Consider the following 17,687-nt stretch of genomic DNA (forward strand, 5'->3'; position numbering starts at 1 on the left):
ATGAACTTGGTCTGCCAAAAATATGCATAATATATAAGAGTAACTTGGGTTCTTGTCGCCAATCAAGGTGAAATTAAGGGCTAGAAGATCAGCATCATTATATATTGGGTAATGGAATTCTCTTGAATTGAACATTTTAATTCGTGCTGATGGATGGGTGAACTACTGCTTTGGACCCACCAATTTACAGGAAATCCAGCTATAGCTGCTACTTTTTGTAAAAATCAGCTTTGCTTTTATTTGACTTGGAACAACACATTGCAATGGTTACTTCATTCGTGCTTACATTAGAGCCATTTACTGTACAATTAGAACATTTAGAGATAATTCAAAATTGAAAGTTAACTATAGAGGAAATATGCTGTGTAATATAATGAGTGTCAAACCAACCTTTAAACATGCATTAAATTAAAAAATACATTTGGCACAGTATCCTTTAAAGAACTGCCATTGACAATACCATTAAGCAAGATTTCTTTTACTATTTACACTTGCTTAATAGTGCTAAAACAAAATAATCAACACTCTGGGTTTCCCACGGAATCTGAAGCTGTGTGCTTCTGTCACAACATGATTATTTATAAAATTTTCAGGTGCTTGGAGATATGATTCCTTAAGAGATGGAAAAAGAATTGATTGAGATTACAGAAAGCAAGTTAAGTGCACTCTGAAGACATACTGAAATTAAGTTCTGATTATTTGAAATTCATATGTTTTAAAAAGTACAATATACAAAAGATTAAGTAGAATAAAATTCTGATGCCAGTGGGGTGCTCAAAATTATTTAGCTGTGTTTTGCTTAATTAGTGTGCTACAGACAAGAACAGCAGGCTCCTGCAACACGCTGTTGAGAGCTACAAGGACAAACTAACATCTTGAATGAAGTGCCTTATGAGCAAACAGAATATGCTTTGGTTTAGTGAAAATTGTTGTTGAATTAATTAAGTCTAATTGACGTTAGAGAGATTCAAAAAAGTTACCTAAAATGGTGGCATACCTCATCAATTCACTATGTGCAATTTGTGCTATTTTCTAAGTTTAAAATGAACAATTTAGAAAGACATTTTAAAAGCAACAATCAGCAGAAATATCAAATTTTTGTGCTCTCAACAAATATTAGTGGAACATCTTATCATTGTGCTTAGGTATATCTATAGGTTATTTCTTGGCACAAATCCTGATGCAGCATAAGAACATGGGGGAAAAATACCTTAATCCTTTTGCCAATCAATAATTGTAAATAAGATATATAAGGATTTTCGTTTGGTAAAATGTTACAAATTTCAATTATAGAAGAGGCAGTGACAGTAACTGAAACAGCAGAGTTCAACTCGGAATGGCCTTCTTTCCTCTGGAGAGGAGATCGTTATAATACACCTGGTTTCAATATTAATTATTCTTAATACCATAAACAACAGAATGCCCATTTGCTCAAGTATAAATATTTTCTTTTATGGCAGTGCAATTACGGAAGGTAACTCATTAGGACCGGCGTGGCTCCAGTCTGTGTGATAATTGTGATAACGTCCTCTGATTGTCTATTACATTTATCTGTCGTACATATGCACGCACGTCCTGATGGTTCTTGTTTGCAAGTGATGCGTCTGGATCTGATGGAGAGAGAAGAGTTATTAGCATAAATGTCTAACCGTTTGGACTTAAAACAATTAGAATCAATAAGCTCAAGAAACAGCATAGCTTTAGAATGAAAAGCATTACAGAATACAAACTGTTAAATTCTGGGACCAGCTTGTAGGACATGAATGGACTTTTGTACCTGCACATTCCTGTGTCCTTATAGAGAACAGCCCTAGTCTGTTTATTTCTTTCACTATGTGCAAAATTACACACTATTTGCATAATCTGCCTTCCTCTGGAAGATTGATGCAATATTTACTTTCCAGAAGGAAGGAAATGAATTTAGTAGAACTGCATTGCTCAATTCAGGGTAATTTTTAATCAGAATTAGGTTTATTATCACTGTCTGATAGGATATGAAATTTTATTGTTTTGCTGCAGCAGCACAGTGCAAAGACATAAAATACTGTAAATTACCAAATAAATAAATCATGCAAAAAGAACAGTTCATGTATTCATGGACAATTCAGAAATCTGTGGCGTAGGGGAAGAAGGTCTTTCTGAATCATTGATTGTGTGTCTTCAGGCTCCTGTATTTCCTCCCAATGGTAGTAACGAGAAGAGGGCATGTTCTGGATGGTGAAGTTCCTTGGTGATAATGGCCACCTGCTTGAGATGCCTCCTCTTGAAGATGTCCTTGATGGTGGGGTGGGTAGTACCCGTGATGGAGCAGGTTGAGTCGATAACCTTACGCAGTCTCTCATGATTCTGTGCATTGGAACCTCTAAACCAGGCTGTGATAAAACCACTATACATAATGTAACCTCATCGCTACCTGTGATTCTGCCAAAAGCAATGGTGGATCTACAGATGGTGTTTGAGCCGTGTCTATCCATATAGTCTTAAGTGTAGAGCATCCTTGATGTGCAGCTCTATTGACTGTCAAAGAGGAGGGGATGCTATTATCAATTTGCACTGATTGTGGTTTCCCAATGAGGAATTTGAGGATCCAGTTGTAGAGGAAGGCACAAAGGCCCAGGTTTGGAAGCTTGGTGATTATTACTGAGGGGATAATCGTATTGAATGCCGAGCTATAATTGATAAACAGCAGCTTAACATATGTTTTGCTGCTGTCCAGGTGCTCCAAAGCAGAGTAAAGAGCCAGTGAGATGTAGACCTGTTGTGATTGGAATCGAACTGCAGCAGGTCCAGGTCCTTACTCAGGCAGGAGTTAATTTTAGCAACCTCTTGAAGCACTTCAGTATGGTAGATACGAGTCCTACCAGGAGAAATTCATACTCTTCTTGGACACAGGTATGATTCTTGCCGTTTTGAAGCAGGTGGGAACTTTTTATTGAAGCAGTAAGAGTTTAAAGATATCCTTGAACATTCCAGCCAGTTGATCAGTACAGCATTTCAGTCCCCTGCCAGGTATACTGCCAGGGCCTGATGTCTTGTGAGGATCCACCCTCTTGAAGGACATTCTGACATTCACCTCTCAGGATTTTTCAATTCTAGTAAGTTGCTCATGCTTTAAAAATATCTGAGTAAAGGATTATGCATTGTCTACCTGAAGCTGCAGCTCAATTTTCAGCAAGGCTTCAAAATGGAGATTGTTGTTGTGTGAATGAAGTCACTGGAGAAAATACTGGCAGATAAAAAGCAGCTTCTCTACTTGACAAAACAAGGCACAGCAGGCATCATATGGAGATGTTACGGAGGAAAGGTTTGGCAGGCCCATTGTGGGACTAAACATCAAAGGACAATTCCATATTTACAATGCATCCACACTGCTTTCATTGAAATTACCCACAAATTTCACAACTCCTGATTCGCACCACACCACAGACATCCAAATGAATTTTAATCAGTGTTGTCTGCTCTGGAATTCACGGCTTTTAGGAATCCATTGTTCAGAGCTGCACTCCAAATAAATCCACAATACCTATTCAGATATGAAGACAGGTAGCTGAAGTCATTTGCTAAATGTAAATGTGCTAAACCCTAAAATCGCTCCAACAGAGATCTGTCAAATAAAAACCCACAGTAAGGTATACTGTGCACACATCTTGATCATATAATTAAATAATAGGACCAAAATACAAGATAATAATTATATTTACAGTATTTTCTTACTTGCTACTGTCTGGTTCGCAACTCCCCACTATGTGCTTCCTGATATTGCCTTCAAGCTTATGTTGACACCAACAGCCCTCACCAAAACCACACCCAACTACCAGTATGTTACTTGTCAACTCTTGTTTGGCAACAACTACATACACAAAATATTCAAATGAGGAGCAACTATGAAAATAGTATAACACCCAGGTTAAGATTTTTATTGCTATGCTGTAGGTATTTCATTTTAGCAGTTCTGGAAGAGCAAATATGCTTTTAGCATATTTGGGTTTGAGCTAAAGATAAGGGGCTATGTTGTCAGCCAATCAGGATGGTGGAATTGGGAGAGGTTCTTGTGACGTACACTGGTGTGGGTCAAAGTCTTTTTGGCAGGAGCTGGGAGAAGACAGGAGGGAAGATGGCTGAGGATGTCACCCCTGCTGCACAAGGTGCTTTGTGCAGATGAATGGCCTCAAGGAGGCAGGACCAACACTCCCGAGGGGGAGCCCATTTGTCCGAGATGGATTTCAAGCGACATTCAGAAGGTGGTGTGTGCTTTCACACAGACCGTGGGTCCAACGTGCGAGTTAAAGACAACTTCAAGATGAGCTCCAACTTGCATGCACATTTGGACTGGGTTAATACTGTAATGGGGCTTTTTTTAAAATCTTTTTTCCATTTCCTACTAACTGTTCAATAAAAGCTGAAATTTGTAAATATACTTTCTTCATAATTGTATGCAGTGTATGGTCTTTTTCTTACTGATGGCTAATTGCACAGTAATTTACACAGTATTCGCTCAGATTGGGGTGCAGGTGGTCAAAACATCCCGGCTCTTCCGGTCTGGTGGGACCCCAGTCATTGACGGTAGACGTACAGAGTTTGAGGAAGGTGGTTTCCTCACTGCTGAGTCCAGTGGCTGTCAGCGAGGGGCTATCGAGCCACATCTCTAGAGGCGCGTGGTAAAAAGGGGTTGCATTATGGGGGCTCATCTGCAATTGGATTTGCTGAATACTGTGTAATTACTCTAAGAATTGATTAAGTAGTTTGAGTGTTTATGTTACAAGGTGGGCGTTGATGGTGGACCTAAATGCAAGACACCAGACACTGAAGTACTAGGAACAGGACTAGGTTTATTGAGATAGCGAGGTGAGTAAGGACAAAACAATGCTGGACATTGACACACAGGCCCTGGATGAGACTAGGATACAGGGCCAGAGCTAGGACTAAGACTAGGAAAGTGGGAACAGGACAAGGAACTAGGAACTAGGTGCCTGGGCTAGGTCTCCGAGCCAGAGACTGGACAGGGACCTGGAACCTTGGTCTAGACTCGGGCTCAGATCCTGGATCTAGTCAAGGACGAGACGTGCTGCAGGACTGGACATGGCTAGACTACAAGACTGGATGTGGAACTCCTGCACAGGACAAGGCACATGGACAGGATGAGAACACAAAGCCATGACTTGGACAGGATGAGGTTCTTGGACTAGGCTAAGACAAGACGAGGCTCTAGGACGTGGCTTGGACAGGACGAGAGATTTCTGGACACGACAAGGGAACTCCAGCACCGGACGAAGGAACTCCAGCACCGGACGAGGCTCTTGGACTAGTTTTGGCTCGGCTCTTGGACTCGGCTTAGTTGGGCTCTTGGGTAAGGGGCCGGGACTCCTCCTTGGCGTGCAGGGCCGGGACCCTTACTAGGACACTGGGCTGGGCCCCTTTCTAGGACGCAGGGCCGGGGGGTTGTTTAGGATGCAGGGTTGAGATGACTGCCGAGGATACTTGCCGAGTTAAACTGCCAAGGATTCGAATGGGGACAATCCAGCACAGGACGAGAAATCTCCAGCACCGGGCTGGGCAAGGTACTCCTGTGCTGGGCAAGGCACACGGACTGGTAGATGCCCCTGAACTGGATGAGGACACAAAGCTCAGACTTGGACAGGGAACACGGTACTCCGGAACAGAGCCTGGACAAAGACCCGGAACCTAGGTCTTGGTTGGAACTAGGAAGCTGGGTCTGGATTGAGAACCGGAACCCGGATCTAGGCTAGGACAAGACGTAGCTACAGGACAGGACGAGAACGCAAAGCTTTGACTAGGTCTTGGGAGATTGGAAATACAGAGCCTTGGCTTGGGCAGGACGTGAGACTCCTGGGCAGGCAGAAGTCCAGGCGTACACTGCAGGTGGGAAGGGAAGGGAAGAGTCCAGCAGGGAATTCTTGATTTGAGAGGTATTTATGTGCCAGCCCAAAACGAGAATCAGGCGCCTCAATTAAGGCATCCAATGGATCAAGGGAAAACAGGAAAACCCGGAATAAGGATCAATGAACCAGACCGTGAACTGGAATGTAGATTTCGCGGACTGGACCATGACAGCTTAAGCCTGTATGAAAATATTTTCCGGGATAGTGACTAAGATACATGATTATGGATGCCACAAGTTTTAAGCATTGGTACGAGTCAAAGAGATTACTCGTAACTAAAGCTTGTGTTCTGAGCAGGGTGAATATCCATAGCCCAGATGAATTGCCGATAAGAGTTTTAAGTTTGGTTCCACTATCAGGAAAAGTTACAATCATGGAACGGCAGTTTGACCAAATGGCGGGCAAAGTTGTCGTTTTAGTTCAGACTAGTAATGGATCTGCCTGTTTATGATTGTGGCACCTGGAAAAGTGGGGCCATGTGCTGTCCATATTTTTGGAGAAGAGAGGAGTGTAGGCAAGGGTGCCAAATTGAAAGTTGAGTTTCCTATAGGGAGACTTTAAAGACAAGCTGCTCTCGTTTTGAAGGAGTTGTCTGGTGTGAAAGTTCTAATGAGTCCTTCAGCGACTGATTTAAATTCTGAGCTCGTTTTAGCTATTACATCACTGGCTGATAAATGCACAAGTATATCTGCAGAGAGTCAAAGTTATTGTAGGCTGGGAGTGTTCTCTGGGGTCAAGCCCACACCCAATGGGGAAGACGAATATGAGGCTTAGGCTGAACAGACATCTCAGTTATTGAATGAATGGCAGTGCTCTGATACAATGAAAAACTGAGACTGGTAGAGAGCTTAAAGAGCCCAGTAGCTGATATAGTGAGGTTCTTCAAGGCAGAAAGTCCATTAGCCACATCAGCGAATTACCCACGTGCAGTCGATCTCAGGATGAAGATTAGACACACATTTCAGGAGAGAGGAGAGAAGCTGTCAGCCTACATTTCCAGGTCTGGGAAGCTCCTGCACTGTTTGCTCTCTCTCTTAGTGCAATCGGACAGGCGGTCTAACAGGTCTACTCATCATCTCCCTGAGGGGCACCCAAAATGAAAATCATTCCTAAGCACAAAATTAACGTATTTCACAGGGCAGGAAGAGTTTTGCTAGTTCAGTAGGTATAGCAGTTTAGAAGTTATGATAATTAACCAGTGAGTTAAACAGCACCAAAATAGGCCATTCGGCCCACTCTGTTCATGCCAACTAATGAACACCCAATGGAACCAAATCGATATTTCCTTTTGCATCCCTATCAATGGCACCCCCCCACCGCCACCAATCACGTACGTTAAGGGAACAGCCAATTAACCTTGTAGACAGGAGGATATCTGTGCTGTGTGAGAGGAAACCAGAGTACCAGGCACCCAGGGGTAACTTACATGGTACAGACACACAATACTTAAGGTCAGGATAGAATCCGGATCTTTGAAGCATAGAGGAAGCTTTGCTAATTGCTGCACTGCTGTGCCATCTGTCAAAGACAGCTCGGAATCTAGGTGCCCTTGATCATACAGAAATCCATTAAAATCCAGGAATAGATTTCACTCTCACTCTCAGAATACAGGATTATCACTCTAGTTCAGTAATGTTTTTTTAAGGGAAAGAAATCTGGATTTCTCTATTTGATTAAATGTCGCATTGAAGAGCCTGATTAAAACTGAAGTCGAAAAGGATTGGAGAAAAAACTCCCTTCTAACCCGACATACTTAGAGCACAAAGGAAGGAGGTGCTCCATCTTTCTCTCCATTAAAACATTAGAAGTGGGGATGTGCCCAAACAAAAATGCAAATATCAATCAGAGGCTGGCTAGCAAAGTTCAGGCACACAAATGCCAGACCATGACTAAAGGAAATCTACCACCCCCTGACAGTCAAAGGCATTGGCATCGTGAAGTCACCTATCACCATCATGGGTCACCAAAACCATAAAAACTTGGGTAGCAACAGCAGGGCAGCAAGTAGATGTGTTGCATTCGGAGGCATGCTCAGCAATGCAGAAGCTTTTCCACCAACTGCAAGGCACAGCTCAGTGCAACAGAACACTCCCCACTTGTCTGTGAGAATGCTCTTTCCATTAACAATCAAGAAGCTCCACTCAGACGAAATCAGCTTGCTTGATTGCTCTGCTCCCAAACTCTCTCATCCCATAACTTTAAACAGTCAATCTCTCCTCCCTCAATACAGCGTGGCATCCGTGGGTTATAAAGTGCCCTGCAGAAACACGCTGAGGTTTCTTCAATGGCATCTGACAAACTTACTACCTCTACTATCCAGAAAGACAAGAATTAGCATGACAACTTCTGAAGTATATGCATCACCTTCCTGTTCAAAATGTTAAAACTTATTACCAAATGATGCTGTAAGAAGATCTTCACCTCACGGATTGTGGAAGTTCAGGAAGGTGGCTGAATAACACCTTATCACAAGGAACCAGGGATGGGAAATGACTTAAAACATTGGGAGAAACTCTGACATCCAGAGAGGATGAAGGAAAGAGAAAGTTGCCACTGTTTGATTTGCCTGCAATTGAATAGGATTTGCTGTGTTTGTTTTTTTAATTAATTATAATAATGACAGGGGAAAAGTAAATTGTTCCATGAATATTAATGGTGCAAGATGCCATTTCTCTAGTCTACCCAGTACACAATAAAAGAATACATGTTAAATTATATTAAAACATATTTAAACAAGAAGCTGAAACTTTTAACAGGAGTATTAAATCTTAGTAATTCGAAGCAGAGCCAAAGTGGCTTTGACAGTACATAGAAAATCAGAGGAATGCAGGAACATAATCTAGGTTTAAGTCATATTCGTTATGTCACCATATAAATAACATAAAGAAGTTGATGAGCATTTGAATGCTTGATTAAGTGAGAAATCAATGGCATGAATGAGATAGCACATATAATTAACACGATACTAATTTTTATTATACCCTCATACCCTGGTGAGATAAGGACCTGCCTGTCTCATCATGCGAAGTCAGCTTCAGCTGACTTGGTGGATGAGGTCTATAGTGACATCCAGCGACCGGGAAGGTGTTCTGCCGCGCTCCATGAAGAGCGAAGGGAGTGGCAAGGCACAGAGACATCAACCAGCGAAGACCCTAGTTCGTGACGCTTGTTCATACCGCTGGACCCGGACTTGTGAGGTCGAGAGAGTGGAACTGCCCCACTGCAATGGCTTTATCATTATAAAAACTCTCCCGGGTCTTGGGTCATCGTCGGACACAATGGACAACCTCACCAAGTTTTTTTTTATGAGAGAGTGCATTGTAAAAGCAATTTCAAGGTTAGAGTAGAAATCAACCAGAGTTAAGATGAAAGTTTTCAAATTGAGATACCAACTCTACTTCGCTCTTCATTTTAGCCTGACCATTTTAGGGTTTCCAGTATTTAACTTTTCCTTCCAGATTGTCAGATAGTCACATCTTACAACATACTTTTAGGATTCATTGATACATCAGTAGATTAAATTGATTGCTCATCATTAGTTCGAATACACAATCTTTCAGCATCTTTTTATACATTTTGTTAACATGATTCTGACTCTACACTTCCAGATTTCTCAGGGAATTCTCTGAAACATTCAAGTTAGAATGAAAATCTAAATGCACAATACACTTGACATTTGTTTCATAATTACACATTGTGGACTTACTGAAAGGCTGGCTTCGACAGTGTCGGGCTGACCTTACTGTGTTGCCAATCATATGCTGAAACAAAAAAAATGTTAATGTCAACTACTAAAATATTACTATTGCAGGAATCCTTTTACTCATTTGGAGAATGAAATACAAGAAAAAAGGCAAAGAACCAACTAAATGCCATTCAGATCTAACGTGGCATTGGCTCTGGAGGTGACCAGAAGATCAAACTGCATGACCATCATGAGGACTTCATACTACTTGGATAAAATTCAACATTGCCTGCAACATTCAATCATATGATCACAGTCAGCATTAAAAATGTCCACACAGAACCTTCTTTGAGGAAGTCTCTTACTTTGGAGATACTAATTCATGCAGGATGTGGGCATCTCTAAGAGGGAGGGAGGGAATGATGCAAATGAACAAAAACATGGAAACATCAGGACAGAAAGCATCAGAATTACAGAATGTCAAGACAAATGGTATGAACACCACTTTGAATGAAATACATACAACCACGGCTGGCTATTGTCGCATTGATTTGTGACAATGGACTATACCACCCACAGGAGATACTTGTGTGTTTTGATGGTAGCAAAGAGATCTTGGTGTGAAGGAATATGGAATTTTCTCAAAGCACTTTCACTTCTCCCTAATGCCCTTTGTGTCTTCCACCAGAGATACTGTCAGCTTGTGGCAAGGCTGAGCTGGCAACAAGGTGCAGATGGAGTGATTGACCCGCACCAAAAAGGACATGCCCGTTTCTCATTACTACACTCAGGGAGGAGGTACAGGAGACTGAAGACGCACACTCAATGCTTTAGGAACAGTTTCTTCCCCTCTGCCACCACATTTTTGAATGGTCCATGAACCCTTTAACACTACCTCTCTACTTGAGTCTATTTTGGAACTATTTATTTATTTTTAAGTATTCCTTATAATAACTTATAGCAATTTTTAAAAATCTATTTCACATGCTCATGGAACCTATGGGCCCCCCAAACTGCAGACTATATTCCAAATATTGTAATACTTGGGCTTTATAGGGCATTGGTCAGACTGCACATGGAGTATTGTGAGGAGTTTTGGGCCTCTTATATTAGAAAGGGTGCGCTGGCATTGGAGAGGATTCAGAGGAGGATCACAAGAATGAAAGGATTAATGTATGAGGAGTGTTTGATGGCCCTGGGCTTCTACTAGCTGGAGTTTAGAAGAATATGGGGGGGATCTCATTGAAACCTATTGAATATTGAGAAGCCTAGATGGAAAGGTTGTTCTCTATAGTGGTGGAGCCCAGGTGAATCTGTGCAATTCACTGCCACAGATGGCCGATGAGGACTTGTCACTGTGTATATTTAAAGTGGAGATTGATAGGTTCTTGATTAGGAAGGTCACCAATGGTTACAGAGAGAAGGCAAAAGAATGGGTCGAGAGGGATAATAAATCAGCCATGATGGGATGGCAGAGCAGACTCAATAGGCCAAATGGCCTAATTCTGCTCTAATGGTCTTATAGAATCCCGCATTAGCACTCCCAAGTCCCTTAGTACCTCCGATTACCAAATTCACCCTCAATTTAGAAAATAAACATCTTTATTCCTTTCCTATGCTGTGTTCCAAATGCCACTGCATTGCCAACTCTCCAAATCTGTCCAAGTCCTCCTGCAGACTCCCTACTTCCTCAGCACTGCCTGCCCTTCACCTTATCATTGTATCATCTGCAAATTCGACCACAAAACCATCAATTCCATCATCCAGATAATTGTATATACCATGAAAAGCAGTGAACCTAACATTGATCCCTAGGAGCACCACTAGTCACTTGCAGCCAACCAGAAATAGCCCCCTTTATTCCTAGTCTTGGCCTTCTGCCAGTCAGCCAATCTTCTGTCCATGCTGGTATCTTTCCTATAATGCCATGAACCTTTATTGCGTTTAGCAGCCTCATGTGCAGCTCTGAGTCCAAGGCCTTCTGAAAATCCAAGTAAACAATATCCACTGACTGTGCTCTGTCAGTCCTGCCTTGGTCTATCACGCAGCAAGGATGAGGAAGCTGGTTGCTATGTGGCACACAGAACTTTTCACTTTCTCTAGAACTTTCAAGTATCTGCAAATACACAAGTCAGATGTGTGTCAGGCAATATTTTCTACTTGTGTGAATGCAGGTCCATCAAAACTTAAGCTAGACACTATTCAGAACATGATATTCACTACCTTATATATTCACTCTTTCCTCATTCCAACTACAAGATGCAACACTGAACTCACAAGTATTTCTTTGGCACAATGCCTCAAACTCATGATCACTGTCAACTTAAAGGTCAAGAGCAATGAGTGCATGGTATTGCCACCAGTGGTGAGTTCCTCCTGGGTCACACAATATTCTGAACTGGGAACATATTGCTGTTGCAATACATAGGGTAGAGAATTCCAGGATATTCCCAATGCCAAAGGAACTATGGAGTTTTCTTCAGTGTGGACTGCAGTGATTCAAGGCATTGGCTCACTACCACCCTACTTAAGTGCAAGGAAGGCTGGTCCTGCCATGGACATCTACAATCCATTGATGAACCAATAATTTTTGTTGTTGGCACCAGAAAATACAAAATACCAAAACATAGTTACTTTTATAATTTTCATCTATGAAAAAAGTGGATTCTCCCCAGTCCTATCTTTCAGATATGTGGAACGCTAAGACAGGATGTGGTAATGGACTCTGAGGGACCGTTAAAGGCTGTTTGCAACGCCGCTTTTTGTTAGAGGAAGCACATGAGAGAAAATTGAGATCTAGACCTGAATATCTAAACAGGTAGACCGATTGAAAGTTGCATTAGTGAGGAGCATCTTTGCCAGCATTGCACCTGGTTCCTGTTGCAGCGTGATGTCTATGTTCTTCATTCTCCACATTGCCTGGTTCTGTGCCTCCACTGTTCCATGGGTCCAACTCCTCTGACTGGACATTGCTCGCTGGAGTGCAGCACAGGAAGCCAAAGCACACCTTCAGCACACCAGTGACTCTTTCTATACTGCAGATGGCTATGGGTCAAATTTTTTTGCAACAGTGTCAGGTTTCATCTTTTTAGGTCCCTCATGATTTCAAGAGCCATATTTTATGAGGGTGCAGAAGAGATTTACCAAACTGGTTTCAGGGGAAGCAGGATTTGGGTTAAGATGGCAGAACAACTGAGGTTGTTCTCTAATAGAAAAAAAAGATTGCAAGACAGCTTGATGGGGGTATTCAAAGCCATGAGGGATGCAACGACAGAAGGCAAAGGGAGAAAGAATAGTAGGGAGCACAGGATGAAAATTAATGGCATAAACAGAACTATTCCAATACTTTCCATTTAATGAATGCAGAATAGCCTCTCAATGGATGAACATTAGAAAAACAAAGATTACATAGAAAGTTGTATCCATTAGGAGTGAAGACGAGTTGCTTCCACTCCGTTCCTAAGGGCTTATTCTAAAGTCAGGTGGCCGTTGTATACCCATTCCCACATGGTCCTTAGCTTGTACTGGAGCCTAGCAGGGAGAAGGCAATTCTAGATTTAGTGTTGTGCAATGAATCGAATTTGATCAGGGACCTCGAGGTAAAGGAACCATTAGGAGGTGGTGACCATAATATGATATGTTTTAACCTACAATTTGAGAAGGAGAAGGGAAAATCAGATGTGTCAGTATTACAGTTGAACAAAGGGAACTATGGAGCTATGAGGGAGGAGCTGGCCAAAGTTCAATGGAACAATACCCTAGCAGGGAAGACAGTGGAACAACAATGGCAGGTATTTCTGGGAATAATGCAGAAGGTACAGGATCGGTTCATTCCAAAGAGGAAGAAAGAGCCTAAGGGGAGTAAGGGGTGGCTGTGGCTGATGAGGGAAGTAAAGGGCAGTATAAAAATAAAAGAGAAGAAGTATAACATAGCAAAGATGAGCGGGAAACCGGAGGACTGGGAAGTTTTTAAAGAGCAACAGAAGATAACAAAAAAGGCAATACGCCAAGAAAAAATGAGGTACGAAGGTAAACTAGCCAAGAATATAAAGGAGGATAGTAAAAGCTTCTTTAGGTATGTGAATAGCAAAACAAATAGTTAAGACCAAAATTGGGCCAATGAAGACAGAAACGGGTGAATTTATTATGGGGAACAAGGAAATGGCAGATGAGTTGAACAGGTACTTTGGATCTGTCTTCACTAGGGAAGACACAAACAATCTCCCAGATGTAATAGTGGCCAAAGAAACTAGGGTAAAGGATGAACTGAAGGAAATTTATATTAGGCAAGAAACAGTTTTGGATAGACTGTTGCGTCTGAAGGCTGATAAGTCCCCGGGACCTGATGGTCTGCATCCCAGGGTACTTAAAGAGGTGGCTCTAGAAATCGTGGATGCATTGGTAATCATTTTCCAATGTTCTATAGATTCAGGAACAGTTCCTGCTGATTGGAGGGTTGCTAATGTTGTCCCACTTTTCAAGAAAGGAGGAAGAGGGAAAACAGGGAATTATAGACCGGTTAGCCTGACGTCAGTGGTGGGAAAGATGCTGGAGTCAATTATAAAAGAGGAAATTACGACACATTTGGATAGCAGTAGAAGGATCAGTCCGAGTCAGCATGGATTTATGAAGGGAAAATCATGCTTGACTAATCTTCTGGAGTTTTTTGAGGATGTAACTATGAAAATGGACAAGGGAGAGCCAGTGGATGTAGTGTACCTGGACTTCCAGAAAGCTTTTGATAACGTCCCACATAGGAGATCAGTGGGCAAAATTAGGGCACATGGTATTGGGGGCAGAGTACTGACATGGATTGAAAATTGGCTGGCTGACAGGAAACAAAGAGTTTTAAGGGACTGGACACACTGGAGGCAGGAAGCATGTTCCTGCTGATGGGTGAGTCCAGAACTAGAGGCCACAGTTTAAGAATAAGGGGTAGACCATTTAGAACAGAGATGTGGAAAAACTTTTTCACCCAGAGTGTGGTGGATATGTGGAATGCTCTGCCTCAGAAGGCAGTGGAGGCCAAGTCTCTGGATGCATTCAGGAGAGAGTTAGATAGAGCTCTTATAGATAGCAGGGTCAAGGGATATGGGGAGAGGGCAGGAACGGGGTACTGATTGTGTATGATCAGCCATGATCACAGTGAATGGCGGTGCTGGCTAGAAGGGCTGAATGGCCTACTCCTGCACCTACTGTCTATTGTCTATTGTCCTGACAGAATGGGTTCTTGATCCAGTATCAAGGAGGTCAAGAAGAATGGAGTTCAAGCATTGTTGCCTGGATTTACACACACTTTTTCCCTCAGTCATTCCCCTTTATCCCCTCCTCTCTGTAGTCTCTATTTCCCTCATTTAGTTCCCCTCCTCCTCTAACACCCTCTTTTGTCAGTACCCTTCCCCATTCACTCACCTGCTCAGTCCTTCCACTCATTCCATCTCCACTGTGCCTCCCTCCCTCTGCATTTCCACCATCTCCACTCCTTGCCACTCTCTCTTTCTCTCTCTCAGGAAGAGGGAGCTCACCACCCACCTTTGGTCTCTCCAAGACCACTCCCTGCTTGACATACATTTATTTATTTGTTCAGCTTCAGTGTGGAATAGGCCCTTCCAGCCTCTCGAGCCACAGTGCCCAGCGATCCCCTGATTTAATCCTAGCCTAATCACAGGACAATTTATAATGACCAATTGACCTACTGGTATGTCAACTGGTATTGGTCAACTGGTATGTCTGTCTTTGGACTGTGGGAGGAAGCCGGAGACCCCAGGGGAAACCCATGGCTCATGGGGAGAATGTATAAAGCAGGAATTGAACCCGAGCCGCTGGGATTGTGAAGCAATGTGCTAACCACTACACTACCGTGCTGCCCTGCTCCCTCCCTTCCCATCAACTGCGGCATCCAATGTGTCAGCCCACTGAAGTTTCCTCATAATTGTACGAGACTTCTGCTAAAAAAAAACATTAGGAGTGGGACAAACTTCAAATGAGAAAACATCAATAACTCATCAAAGCAGAATCACTCTGTTTTATCTCCAAAATAAACTTTCTGAAGCTTACCATTTTTTCAAAATTGACAAGGTCGCCACTTAATGTTTCATTGCCTTCGTGGGTAAATGTCATGTCTGTTAATAAAAAGGTAATCAACACACAGTTTCTTCCAACTGCAAACACTTCAAGCTGACATTACATTCTTCACACATTTCTGAACTGATTAATTTAATTAGACAACATAACTTAACCAGTTTAAGCTACGTATTATAAATATTGCTTGCTGCTATTTAACTGTTTTGGGTAAAGTTATTAAAGCAATTAACATAAGCTGTAGTTCCAGCTTTAAAAAATGACACTTGTAATATGCAAGAGAAGAAGAATGATTGAAATACCTTTTATAAGTAAAGGCATAAAGGGAATGATTGGTGGCTCCAGTTTAGCTACCGTAAGTCTGTAAGCCCGATGGTTCCTGGAAGGATCCTGCACAGAATTATTTAATATTTAACAATTATTCAGTAATTAATTCACTTGGAAGTGCTAAGCAGGATTTTGCTAAATGAACTATAACTGAATATAGGTATTAGAAGATTGTTGTAGATAAAGATTTTTGGAAATAATAAGTCTCAGGTTAAACAAATCTCCAAAAAAGAACAATTTTTTCTATATTATCATGTATTGCATTGCACTGCTGTCATAAAGATTACAAATTTCATGACCTATGTCAGTGATATTAAACCTGATTCTGACCCTGCATACTTGTGGTACTTGCTAACATTTAGCTTTTACTCCACTACTGGTTATTGGTCACTAGCTTAGGCAACACCCTCTCTGATATCACCCAATTCTTTTCCTCTTCAGCTAGCTCCCCCAGCACCCTCCTCTGTCTGGCAGCACTGGTCCTCACTCTCAACAATTTCTCTTTTGGCCCCTCACAAGGGCCCCAGCTCTGCCTGCCTTGTCTTTTGTCTACGTGGAGTAGTCCATAGTTAAAACCTTCACTGGTAACGCTCCCCAGTTCTTCCTGCACCGCATTGATGACTGCATTGATGCTGCTCCATGCACCCATGCTGAGCTTGTCAACTTCATCAACCTTACCTCCAATTTCCAAACTCTTAAATTTCTCCTCTTTCTTGCTCTTCATCTCTGGAGACAAACTGTCTACTGATACATTATATAAACCTACTGACACTCACAGCTATCTTAATTATACCTCTTCCCACCTGTTACTTGCAAAAAAGATGCCATTCCCTTTTCTCACTTCCTTCGTTTCTGTCAAATCTGTTCTCAGGATAAGGCTTTCCTTTCTCAAAATTCTGAGAGCCCATTTTCTTCAAAGAACAGTGAGTGTTTTCACTTCCCCTAGCATTGATGCTGCCCTCACCTGCATCTCCTCCATTTCCCAGACATCCAGCCTCACCACATCTTCCCGCCACCGTAACAGAGTCTCTGCATCCAACACATCAGTTTCCACAACGTCCGCCATCTTCAATGGGATCCCAACACTAAACACACCTTTACCTTATCTCAATGACCGCTTTCTGTATGGATCGTTTCCATGATTCCCCTTGTCCATTTGCCCGTTCCTTCTGAACCCCTCCTCTACTATCATGATGAGGCCTCTCTCAAGTTGGAGGAACAACAACTCATATTCCATCTGGATAGCCTCCAACCTGATGGCATGAACATCAATTTCTTCAACCTGATAATTTCTCCTCCCTCACCCTTCTCTCCTTTTCCATTCCCATTCTGTCTCCCCTCTTACCCCTGCCCTTTTCCTCAACTGCCTTTCACTCCCTCTGGCCCTTCCTCCTTCTCTTTCTCCCATGGTACACTGTCCTATCCAATCAGACTCCTCCTTCAGCCCTTTCTCTTTTCCACCTATCACTTCCCAGCTTCTCACTTCATCCCCCCCCTCCTCCACCTATCTATCTCCCCTCACCTGGTTTCACGCATCTTCCTCTAAACTTGTACTCCTTCTCTTCCCCCCACCTTCTTTCCTCCTTCCTTCCAGTCCTGATGAAGGGTCTCAGCCCAAAATGTCACCTTGTTATTCCTCTCCATAGATGCTGCCCGACCTGCTGAATTCCTTCAGCATTTTGAGGACATCTCAA

General features: G+C 42.4%; 1 protein-coding gene across 7 annotated transcripts in view; it reads right to left on the reverse strand.

Annotated features, from left to right (window-relative positions):
- Positions 1 to 225: 225 nt before the first annotated feature.
- rapgef4a (Rap guanine nucleotide exchange factor 4a) overlaps positions 226 to 17,687 on the reverse strand; it is a 271,696-nt gene continuing 254,234 nt past the window's right edge. For all 7 annotated transcript variants that reach the window (XM_073047209.1, XM_073047211.1, XM_073047210.1 and 4 more), the window contains 4 exons: positions 15,969 to 16,056; positions 15,643 to 15,707; positions 9,607 to 9,661; positions 226 to 1,610 (listed from right to left, as the gene is read on the reverse strand). In XM_073047209.1, coding sequence (XP_072903310.1) covers positions 1,483 to 1,610; positions 9,607 to 9,661; positions 15,643 to 15,707; positions 15,969 to 16,056 — 336 coding nt within the window. In that variant the 3' untranslated portion in view covers positions 226 to 1,482. The remainder of the gene's footprint in view (positions 1,611 to 9,606; positions 9,662 to 15,642; positions 15,708 to 15,968; positions 16,057 to 17,687) is intronic.

The sequence above is a fragment of the Hemitrygon akajei genome, chromosome 5 (genome assembly GCF_048418815.1).
Source record: "Hemitrygon akajei chromosome 5, sHemAka1.3, whole genome shotgun sequence".
Classification (NCBI taxonomy): Eukaryota; Metazoa; Chordata; class Chondrichthyes; order Myliobatiformes; family Dasyatidae; genus Hemitrygon; species Hemitrygon akajei.